The sequence below is a fragment of the Oncorhynchus keta genome, chromosome 4 (assembly GCF_023373465.1).
Source record: "Oncorhynchus keta strain PuntledgeMale-10-30-2019 chromosome 4, Oket_V2, whole genome shotgun sequence".
In the NCBI taxonomy this organism is placed as follows: Eukaryota; Metazoa; Chordata; class Actinopteri; order Salmoniformes; family Salmonidae; genus Oncorhynchus; species Oncorhynchus keta.
The window spans coordinates 68719076-68731261 of record NC_068424.1 but is presented as its reverse complement, the minus strand read 5'-3'; the positions used below and the strand labels follow the sequence as shown (position 1 = coordinate 68731261).

General features: G+C 45.4%; 1 protein-coding gene across 3 annotated transcripts in view; it reads right to left on the bottom strand.

The window, feature by feature from the left end:
- LOC118383583 (bromodomain-containing protein 8-like) overlaps positions 1–12186 on the bottom strand; it is a 64341-nt gene that overhangs the window by 41073 nt on the left and 11082 nt on the right. For all 3 annotated transcript variants that reach the window (XM_052513352.1, XM_052513360.1, XM_052513361.1), the window contains 9 exons: positions 9465–9561; positions 9256–9325; positions 7912–7961; positions 7665–7787; positions 7364–7444; positions 7123–7187; positions 6847–7007; positions 6383–6574; positions 5267–5363 (listed from right to left, as the gene is read on the bottom strand). In XM_052513352.1, the coding sequence (XP_052369312.1) occupies positions 5267–5363; positions 6383–6574; positions 6847–7007; positions 7123–7187; positions 7364–7444; positions 7665–7787; positions 7912–7961; positions 9256–9325; positions 9465–9561 (936 nt within the window). The remainder of the gene's footprint in view (positions 1–5266; positions 5364–6382; positions 6575–6846; positions 7008–7122; positions 7188–7363; positions 7445–7664; positions 7788–7911; positions 7962–9255; positions 9326–9464; positions 9562–12186) is intronic.

Sequence of the window (12186 nt, the reverse complement as noted above, 5' to 3'; positions counted from 1 at the left end):
CTGGGATGACCCCCTTCCAGATGACCTACGTTCCCAGTGGGAATTCTGGCTCCAAGGTCTACAAAACTTGTCTGAAGTAAGGATCCAACGAAGCTACTTGCCATCAAGTTTCAAGGAGGTGCAGAGTTATGAGCTCCATCACTTCTCCGACGCTAGTACCTCAGGTTATGGAGAGTGCTCATACCTCAGAACAATCAGCACCGCAGGAGAAGTTCATTGCTCCCTAGTTATGGCAAAGTCGAGAGTCGCCCCTTCCAAGGTTACGACCATACCACGACTGGAACTTTCAGCAGCGGTGGTAGCTGTTCGAACAAGTGACATGCTCAAAAAGGAGTTAGAGATACAAGGTCTACAGGAATACTTCTGGACAGAGTCGAAGGTAGTTCTTGGCTACATCAACAATGAAGCCAGAAGATTCCACGTCTTTGTAGCTAACCGTATTCAACGCATTAAACCTCCAACACAGACAGAAATGGAGTAAAGACAGAAGAAACGCAAGGATTAATGACATTGTCATTTTGCAAGATGATACTGCACCACGCAACCAGTGGAAATTGGCAAAGGTTACAGAAGTGTACCCGGGACAGGATGGCCGGGTGAGAAGATTCAAGTTACTGATCAGCGACTCAACCGAAGATGAGAGAGGTAAACGCATCACCAAACCCACCTGTCTGGAGAGGCCCATCCATAAGACAGTCACCCTCCTGGAAGCCGATCAAGAAACCTGCAGACCCTTTCACAGAAATCACTGGTGATTGGTGGGAGTGTAACTGACAGTTAGACTTACAGGTTATGTCGTTGTCTTTTGTTTGAATTGTTTATGTGTCCGCTGTGCGGGGGAAATGATAATACAAGCGGAACTACGTAGCTAATACTGTTGTAACGGGGATCCTTATTGTAGCAACACACCTTTGGAGGGAAGGCAATCCTGCGCTGCGTTAGCTAAGTTTTCATGTCATCGGGTGTAGTTCATAAAGGTTGAAGAGTGTATGTTAGGATGAAGTGTGAATTCATGCCAGGAATAATAAGTGTGAAGTTTGATTTCCTCCCTTCTGTAATAAGCAGCCAATGAGGTATTTGTTCCTTTATTCATGTGTTAATCTGAACCTGTTATAACGCCGGTTAAACTGTTATGTATGTAAGCACTTCAGAGTTATACCAAGCTAATAAGTCACTCGTAAGATAAGGTCGTAAGAGTGTGCTTAACTGTATTTTTCATTTACTTTATAGTTCTCACGGAAGGTGATAATTCTGACTAAAACTACAGAATAAAGCCGCCAGTTAAAATCAAGGAACGGTTGTGCTCGTGGTTACTGAAGGGAGCTACACCAATAATTGGTATCGGCGTTGAAAAATCATAATCGGTCGACCTCTAGTTCACACCAGACATCCTAAGAATATTGCTGAACTGAAACAGTTTTATAAATATGAATGGTCCAAAATTCCACCTGACCGTTGTGCAGGTCTGATCCACAACTACAGAAAACGTTTGGTTGAGTTTACTGCTGCCAAAGGAGGGTCAACCAGTTATTAAAGCCAAGGGTTCACATACTTTTCCCACCCTCCACATTGAATGTTTACATGATGTTCAATAAAAACATTAAAACATATAATTGCTTGTGTGTTATTAGTTTAATAAAGCAGACTGTGTTTGTCTATTGTTGTGACTTAGATGAAGATCAGATCAAATTTTATGACCAATGTATGCAGAAATCCAGGTAGTTCCAAAGGGTTCAACATACTTTTTTTTGCCACTGTAGATATTTCTTCCCTTTCTAGAGCGAGAGAGACAGCTGGGTTTGGAGAGAAACACTGACAGATAATGTGGGAGAGAGAGACAGCTGGGTTTGGAGAGAAACACTGACAGATAATGTGGGAGAGAGAGACAGCTGGGTTTGGAGAGAAACACTGACAGATAATGTGGGAGAGAGAGACAGCTGGGTTTCGAGAGAAACACTGACAGACAATGTGGGAGAGAGACAGCTGGGTTTAGAGAGAAACACTGCCAGATAATGTGGGAGAGAGAGACAGCTGGGTTTGGAGAGAAACACTGACAGATAATGTGGGAGAGAGAGACAGCTGGGTTTCGAGAGAAACACTGACAGATAATGTGGGAGAGAGAGACAGCTGGGTTTCGAGAGAAACACTGACAGACAATGTGGGAGAGAGACAGCTGGGTTTAGAGAGAAACACTGCCAGATAATGTGGGAGAGAGAGACAGCTGGGTTTAGAGAGAAACACTGACAGATAATGTGGGAGAGAGAGACAGCTGGGTTTAGAGAGAAACACTGACAGATAATGTGGGAGAGAGAGACAGCTGGGTTTAGAGAGAAACACTGACAGATAATGTGGGAGAGAGAGACAGCTGGGTTTAGAGAGAAACACTGACAGATAATGTGGGAGAGAGAGACAGGTGGGTTGAGAGAGAAACACTGACAGATAATGTGGGAGAGAGAGACAGCTGGGTTTAGAGAGAAACACTGACAGATAATGTGGGAGAGAGAGACAGCTGGGTTTAGAGAGAAACACTGCCAGATAATGTGGGAGAGAGAGACAGCTGGGTTTAGAGAGAAACACTGACAGATAATGTGGGGAGAGAGAGACAGCTGGGTTTAGAGAGAAACACTGACAGATAATGTGGGAGAGAGAGACAGCTGGGTTTAGAGAGAAACACTGACAGATAATGTGGGAGAGAGAGACAGCTGGGTTTAGAGAGAAACACTGACAGATAATGTGGGAGAGAGAGACAGCTGGGTTTAGAGAGAAACACTGACAGATAATGTGGGAGAGAGAGACAGCTGGGTTTAGAGAGAAACACTGACAGATAATGTGGGAGAGAGAGACAGCTGGGTTTTGAGAGAAACACTGACAGATAATGTGGGAGAGAGAGACAGCTGGGTTTAGAGAGAAACACTGACAGATAATGTGGGAGAGAGAGACAGCTGGGTTTAGAGAGAAACACTGACAGATAATGTGGGAGAGAGAGGCAGCTGGGTTTAGAGAGAAACACTGACAGATAATGTGGGAGAGAGAGACAGCTGTGTTTAGAGAGAAACACTGACGGACAATGTGGGAGAGAGAGACAGCTGGGTTTAGAGAGAAACACTGACAGATAATGTGGGAGAGAGAGACAGCTGGGTTTAGAGAGAAACACTGACAGATAATGTGGGAGAGAGAGACAGCTGTGTTTAGAGAGAAACACTGACGGACAATGTGGGAGAGAGAGACAGCTGGGTTTAGAGAGAAACACTGACAGATAATGTGGGAGAGAGAGACAGCTGGGTTTAGAGAGAAACACTGACAGATAATGTGGGAGAGAGAGACAGCTGGGTTTAGAGAGAAACACTGACAGACAATGTGGGAGAGAGAGACAGCTGGGTTTAGAGAGAAACACTGACAGATAATGTGGGAGAGTGACAGCTGGGTTTAGAGAGAAAAACTGACAGATAATGTGGGAGAGAGAGACAGCTGGGTTTAGAGAGAAACACTGACAGATAATGTGGGAGAGAGAGACAGCTGGGTTTAGAGAGAAACACTGACAGACAATGTGGGAGAGAGAGACAGCTGGGTTTAGAGAGAAACACTGACAGATAATGTGGGAGAGAGAGACAGCTGGGTTTAGAGAGAAACACTGACAGACAATGTGGGAGAGAGAGACAGCTGGGTTTAGAGAGAAACACTGACAGACAATGTGGGAGAGAGAGACAGCTGGGTTTAGAGAGAAACACTGACAGACAATGTGGGAGAGAGAGACAGCTGGGTTTAGAGAGAAACACTGACAGATAATGTGGGAGAGAGAGACAGCTGGGTTTGGAGAGAAACACTGACAGATAATGTGGGAGAGAGAGACAGCTGGGTTTAGAGAGAAACACTGACAGATAATGTGGGAGAGAGAGACAGCTGGGTTTAGAGAGAAACACTGACAGATAATGTGGGAGAGAGAGACAGCTGGGTTTAGAGAGAAATACTGACAGATAATGTGGGAGAGAGAGACAGCTGGGTTTAGAGAGAAACACTGACAGATAATGTGGGAGAGAGAGACAGCTGGGTTTAGAGAGAAACACTGACAGATAATGTGGGAGAGAGAGACAGCTGGGTTTAGAGAGAAACACTGACAGATAATGTGGGAGAGAGAGACAGCTGGGTTTAGAGAGAAACACTGACAGATAATGTGGGAGAGAGAGACAGCTGGGTTTAGAGAGAAACACTGACAGATAATGTGGGAGAGAGAGACAGCTGGGTTTAGAGAGAAACACTGACAGATAATGTGGGAGAGAGAGACAGCTGGGTTTAGAGAGAAACACTGACAGATAATGTGGGAGAGAGAGACAGCTGGGTTTAGAGAGAAACACTGACAGATAATGTGGGAGAGAGAGACAGCTGGGTTTAGAGAGAAACACTGACAGATAATGTGGGAGAGAGAGACAGCTGGGTTTAGAGAGAAACACTGACAGATAATGTGGGAGAGAGAGACAGCTGTGTTTAGAGAGAAACACTGACAGACAATGTGGGAGAGAGAGACAGCTGGGTTTAGAGAGAAACACTGACAGATAATGTGGGAGAGAGAGACAGCTGGGTTTAGAGAGAAACACTGACAGACAATGTGGGAGAGAGAGACAGCTGGGTTTAGAGAGAAACACTGACAGACAATGTGGGAGAGAGAGACAGCTGGGTTTAGAGAGAAAAACTGACAGATAATGTGGGAGAGAGAGACAGCTGGGTTTAGAGAGAAACACTGACAGATAATGTGGGAGAGAGAGACAGCTGGGTTTAGAGAGAAACACTGACAGACAATGTGGGAGAGAGAGACAGCTGGGTTTAGAGAGAAACACTGACAGATAATGTGGGAGAGAGAGACAGCTGGGTTTAGAGAGAAACACTGACAGATAATGTGGGAGAGAGAGACAGCTGGGTTTAGAGAGAAACACTGACAGACTGACAGTGTGGGAGGAAGAGAGAAACACTGACAGGCAGACAGTGTAGGAGAGAGAGAGAAACAGACAGTTTGGGAGAGAGGGGAGGAGAAACAGATGAGAGACAGTTTTAAACTGTGTTGGGTGGGGCAGTGGGGGGCTAATTCTTCATGTTGGACTCAACAAACTACATCTAATAAAAGGACCAAGTCACACACTTTACTTCTAAAAAACATTTAAAGCACAGAAGCACACACCAGCACATATAGCACTCAACTAAAATACCAATCAACCCAAACACGTAACAGTCAGCCAGCTAGCGTGTCGGGTTATATCACGGTTGCTATAGTTACCGGAGCAGGCGACCTCAAAGCCTGCTGAGATATCAAGGGTTGTAGTGGGAACTCCTCCATTAGCCAGTCCTGTAGCAGCAACATCCCCCTCCACCACCTGACCCAGAGAGATTACATCAACAACACACAATATCCCTGATTCAACTGTTTTTACTGAGCGGCTTGGTACAGATGTAGGATCTGAATTTGACCTTTATGGTCACAGAAATTGAATTCTGTAGCAACAGGTATTGAATGTTTAGTCCATAATATTGCGTGATCTGTGGTTAGCCTATTAGCTGGCCAAAAGTAGGCTACATGAAAAGTGCAATATTGTTAAAGGGGAAATTCGCAGTTGAAACAATAAAGTTTGTTTCAATAAAAAGCTGATGGATGGGGCTGGAGAAATGTAACCACTCTAAAATGCAGACAGAGCTATGGATGCAAGGATTGACCATCCATTATGTCAAAAATCATAGTTTTAACCATATTTTGAGACAATGCCGTTTACATTTGCTTTATTTACAAATATTGGAGTTAAACAAGATTATATTTGTAGTTCTGATGGGCTATGACAGTTGAACTAAGCTCATGAGGCATTTATAAGTTATATTCTTCAAGAATCAATGGGTACATATCATTCATTTAGAAGTCAAAAAATGTATGTAGCAACTGCTGAGTGTCGCTTTAATATAACCATGTGTTAGTGTGGGTTTTCAGTGAATTTATGTAAATGCTTGGTCCTTCTGTGGCTCAGTTGGTAGAGCATGGCGCTTGTAACGCCAGGGTAGTGGGTTCGATTCCCGGGACCACCCATACGTAGAATGTATGCACACATGACTGTAAGTCGCTTTGGATAAAAGCGTCAGCTAAATGGCATATATATTATTATATTATTATTAAATCACGGAGCTCATCTGCATTTCCTGCGGTGCAGCAAAATTCTCAGCAACAAGAGAGTGATCAAGTTGAAACATTTCCAACACCAGTAGCTTGTGAAGTCAAACTTAATCTGGACTCTCTCCCTAAAACAGATCCACCCAATATAATCCAATATAACACAAAATAATCCAATAATTTCATCCCTTATTACTGCAAATCATCCATTTAAAAAAAAAATCCCTCTGTATTTCTCACCAGTCTGGGGCTAGCAGAAATCAGGCTTCCTTTTTTCAGCAGCTCTGAGAGGAGAGGGGAGGGAGGCGGCGTGGACTTCTGACTAAGGAGCCTCTTCTGTGAGGAGTCATCTACCAGAGACCCAAGGCTTCCCTCCTTAGGCAGCACCATTGGAGCATCCGACGATGGTAGAAACACAGCCACCCCCTGGGCCTACGTGGACAGAATGGGGGAGAAAAAAACCCATCCTCCTCTATTTAATAGACCACAGCACTTCCACTGTATTCCTTCCAATACTGATAGAATTATTCTTATACCGTATTTGACCCATTTCGTGCATGCTGATGGAAGTGCAAGGCAGTGCTTGAATACAGAATACGCAAGTCACTTGTCATTTGCTACCAATACACACATCAACAACTGTTGAAGACAAAAATCTAAACAAAGCAGGCATATGATGACCAGTACTTGGGTCCTTCCCTTACCACAGTAGTGCCAGAGGTCTCCTCTGCCTGGGGCATGGCTGTGTCTGTTGGGGGTGTGGGGGTATCTGTCTGTGCCTCCATGCTCGTGGGACTGGCACCCAGAGGGGAGCGTACAGTGACACTGGGCACCCGCTTGGGTGTGTTCTTAACTGCTTGGCGAGCTGAGATCAGAGAGTACAGGTTGTTATCACTAGTAGTTCCTGAGCTTAATCATTGGTCCAATCAGTGGTGCCCAAACATTTGGATGATTATTATTACTATTAGGCCAAAGCTTACCCTGATAGGCTGTATCTGTGGCCTTCCTCTTAAGATCTGCCTCATCCTCATCCTGCTTCTTTTTCCTTCCAAACAAAACCATTTTAAAACACAATCTTCACTGCTAAATCTGGTACAGAATGTACACTCTGAATCACAACGTAGTGTATACAACAAATAAACACAAAGACACTGGTGGACAGACAGACATGCAGACACAAATCGAGAGACAGACAGGTGGACAGACAGACCGGTTTCTTACTGTGATACTTCTGTCCACAGATCCTCCAGCCGGGAGTCCAGATGTCCGGTCTGGATCAGATCCACCTCCTTCTTCAGCTTCCTGTCAGAGCAGGAAGTAGAGGTCACATTGTCATCTACAATGGCTTTGAACAGAAACATTGGCTATGCATTTAGCGCGATGGGTTTAATGTGTGAGAGCGGGAGAGTGCATGAGTGTGTGTGTGTGTAATGTGAGAGAGATAACAAGAGAGAGAGAGAGACAGAAAGACAGAGTGAGAGATTGAATGGGTGTGTGAGCAAGAGTGCCCATATGTCTTGACCTGTATTTGTCCTGTGTCTCTCTCAGTAGTTTCTTCAGCTCCTCTATCCTCTCGGCAGTAAGTCTTCGAACGATTACATCCTCGATGGTCTCCACCACCTCACCCTTTTCCCCACGCTTACGCCTGAAACAGCAATGTACATTAGACACATGATTACACTATGTGGGAACTGCTCTGATGACAGCTGGAGAGCTGCCTACGCAACAGAATACTCCAATAAAGTGCATGTGTATGTTTGTGTACTCACTTTGGAGCCTCTGTGGTCTCCAGCAGCTCAGAGTACTGAGAGGCACAGTGCTGTGGGGGTCAGAGACACAGACAGCAAGTTATATACATAATATATACACACAAATGTATGTGGACACCCCTCCAAATTAGTGGATTTGGCTATTTCAGCCACACCAGTTGCTGACAGGTGTATAAAATTGAGTACACGGCCATGCAACCTCCATAGACAAACATTGGCAGTAGAATGGCCTTCCTGAAGAGCTCAGTGACTTTCAAAGTGGCACCGTCATTGGATGCCACCTTTCCAACAAGTCAGTTTGTCAAATTTCTGCCCCACTAGAGCTGCCTTGAACAACTGTAAGTGCTGTTATTATGAATTGGAAACGTCTAGGAGCAACAACAGCTCAGCCGCAAAGTGGTAGGCCACACAAGCTCACAGAATGGGACTGCCGAGTGCTGAAGCGCATAGTGTGTAAAAATAGTCTGTCCTTGGTTGCAAAACTCACTACTGAGTTCCAAACTGCCTCTGGAAACAACTTCAGCACAATAACTGTTGGTCGGGAGCTTCATGAAATGGGTTTCCATGGCCGAGCAGGCGCACACAAGCCTAAAATCACCATGTGCAATGCCAAGTGTCGGCTGGGAGTGGTTTAAAGCTCGGCACCATTAGACTTTGGAGCAGTGGAAAAGCGTTCTCTGGAGTGATTAGTCATGCTTCACCACCTGGCAGTCCGACGGACGAATCTGGGTTTGGTGGATACCAGGAGAACACTACCTGCCGAATGCATAGTGAAAACTGTAAAGTTTGGTGGAGGAGGAATAATGGTCTGGGGCTGTTTTTCATGGTTCGGGCTAGGCCCGTTAGTTTCAGTGAAGGGACATCTTAACGCTACAGAATAAAATGACATTCTAGACGATTCTGTTTTAGCATGAAAATTGCACAAAGCGAGGTCCATACAGAAATGGTTTCTCGAGATCGGTGTGGAAGAACTTGACTGGCCTGCACAGAGCCCTGACCTCAACCCAATCGAACACCTTTAGGATAAATTGGAACACCGACTTCGAGATAGGCCTAATCGCCCAACATCAGCGCCGACCTCACTAATGCTCATGGCTGAATGGAAGAACGTCCCCACAGCAATGTTCTAACGTCTAGTGGAAAGCCTTCCCAGAAGAGTGGAGGTTGTTATAGCAGCAAATGGGGGACCAACTCCATATTAATGTCCATAATTTTAGAATGAGATGTTCGACTAGCAGGTGTCCACATGCTTTTGGTCATGTGCTCATATACAGTAGCTGACCTTTTAACCTTGTTCATCATGACAGAGATTAATTGTTGTGTCACAGCGTGTCTGTCTCATACCTTCTGAGAAAACCAGTCTGGAGGGCGGCCATGCTCTGAGAAAGGCTTGATGGCTCTGCTGACAGACACCCTGAAAGGCAGGAGGACAATCAAGAAGTGTACACAAATGACCATGTAGAAAAGTTTACAATGCACACTAGAGAAAGAAAAACATGTAGATGCAGACAGAGTGACAGATGGGAAAAAGTTGGTAGTGTGTGTTTGTTTACCAGTTTTGGTCTCCGCTCCTCATAACAGAGGAGGCTAGGCATAGTTTCTCCCTCAATGACCAAGGTTCCGTCGGGCCAACGGACAGCATCTTGTGTTCTACATAAAGGCAGAGATAAGGAAATGATGAAGATTGGAAGAGGTAGGTTAGCAATAGCCCATACATAGATGCTAACTACCTTTATCTCCTATAGACGATAGTATCTTCTGGCCGGGGGAGTATGGTTAAAACCTATATATTTTTTATGTTTATTCAACTAGGCAAGTCAGTTAAGAACAAATTATTTACAATGACCAGACGAATCGGGGCCAATTTTGCACCACCCTATGGGACTCCCAATCACGGCCAGATGTGATGCAGCCTGGATTCAAACCAGGTACTGCAGTGGCGCCTCTTGCACTGATATGCAGTGTCTTAGACCACTGTGCCACTCGGGAGGGATAAATAAACCCCAAAACCACTAATTCCTACGATTAATAGGGTTAAATAACACTAAGATGGCGCAGCAATAAGTCGTTGTGTCGTGTCCCTTGTATATATCGTTTCTTTTTTATTTTTACATATTTTTCTTCGCATATCTCTTTAAAAACATTTTGCTAAACCTAAGCTTCCAAATACTCTCCTGCAACCCGCCTCACCCAATGTAGCTATTTTTCCTAAAGTATTTATATTTACTTCGGAACCGGAACCCCTCAACTGAAGCTAGCCAGCTAACCACCAGCTATGCTAGCGGTCTTCAGCTAACCGGTCATCAGCTAACCTTTAGCCCGAAAACTCTCTCCAGTTCGAACAACGCGACTCTAACCAGAGCATAACGGACCTATTTATTTTTCATCCCCCGATTCCCACCGCAAACGGAACATTTTTCAGCTGGATCTTCACAACTAGCTATCTAGCTAATCCGCAACCCCGGATGATTACTCCTGGCTAGCGTTTCCACCCACTTAGCTTGAAGCTAGCCCGGCCAGAGCACCTGTGCTACCACCGTAGCATACTCCTGGGCTACAATACCCGGGCCCACGACCGGTCTATCGATGTCACCGCATGAAGAGGAATAAACAGACTCACCCCATCGCGACGTCCCCCAAAGGCTAACTCTCTAGCCCTCGCTATCTCCTTGCTTGCTAATTCGGCCTGCTAACTGCTAGCTTGTCTAGCTCCGGTCCGCTAACTGCTACCTTGTTTAGCCCAGGCCTACGAACTGTTAGCTTGTTAGCACAGGCCTGCTAACCGTCTGAATCGCCGCGTCCCAAACACTCACTGGACCCATATTTACTTTCTATCTCTTTTCGATTTTTTTATTTGTTTATACCTTCCGGAAACCTGCCTCACCCAATGTGATACGGAATCGCTATTATTTTTTTAATTTTTAGAACACACTCAAGAACCTCCAGAAGCTAACCAGCTAACTAGCTACATGCTATTTAGTCATGGTTATTTACTTTTTACCTGGATAACACTCGCCAGTCCAGCTTCCCTGCCCCATCCACCGCTGCCCCCTGGACACTGATCTCTTGGCTACATAGCTGATGCACGCTGGACTGTCCATTAATCACGGTACTCCATTCTGCTTGTTTGTTTTATCTGTCGGCCCCGTTGCCTAAGTCAACGCCATTTTACTTGCTGTTGTTGTGCTAGCTGATTAGCTGTTGTTGTCTCACCTACTGTTTTAGCTAGCTTTCCCAATTCAACACCTGTGATCACTGTATGCCTCGCTGTATGTCTCTCTCAAATGTCAATATGCCTTGTATACTGTTGTTCAGGTTAGTTATCATTGTTTTAGTTCACAATGGAGCCCCTAGTTCCACTCTTCATACCCCTGATACCTAATTTGTCCCACCTCCCACACATGCGGTGACCTCACCCATTACAACCAGCATGTCCAGAGATACTACCTCTCTCATCATCACCCAGTGCCTGGGCTTACCTCCGCTGTACCCGCACCCCACCATACCCCTGTCTGCGCATTATGCCCTGAATATATTCTACCATGCCCAGAAACCTGCTCCTCTTATTCTCTGTCCCCAACGCTCTAGGCGACCAGTTTTGATAGCCTTTAGCCGCACCCTCATACTACTCCTTCTCTGTTCCGCAGGTGATGTGGATCGAAAAAGCCTTGGTTTCATGCATGTCAACATCAGAAGCCTCCTCCCTAAGTTTGTTTTACTCACTGCTTTAGCACACTCTGCTAACCCTGATGTCCTTGCCGTGTCTGAATCCTGGCTCAGGAAGGCCACCAAAAATTCAGAGATTTCCATACCCAACTATAACATCTTCCGTCAAGATAGAACTGCCAAAGGGGGAGGAGTTGCAGTCTACTGCAGAGATAGCCTGCAAAGTAATGTCATACTTTCCAGGTCCATTCCCACACAGTTCGAACTACTAATTTCGAAAATTACTCTCTCCAGAAATAAGTCTCACTGTTGCCGCCTGCTACCGACCCCCTCAGCTCCCAGCTGTGCCCTGGACACCATTTGTGAATTGATCGCCCCCCATCTAGCTTCAGAGTTTGTTCTGTTAGGTGACCTAAACTGGGATATGCTCAACACCCCGGCAGTCCTACAATCTAAGCTAGATGCCCTCAATCTCACACAAATCATCAAGGAACCCACCAGGTACAACCCTAACTCTGTAAACAAGGGCACCCTCATAGACGTCATCCTGACCAACTGGCCCTCTAAATACACCTCCGCTGTCTTCAACCAGGATCTCAGCGATCACTG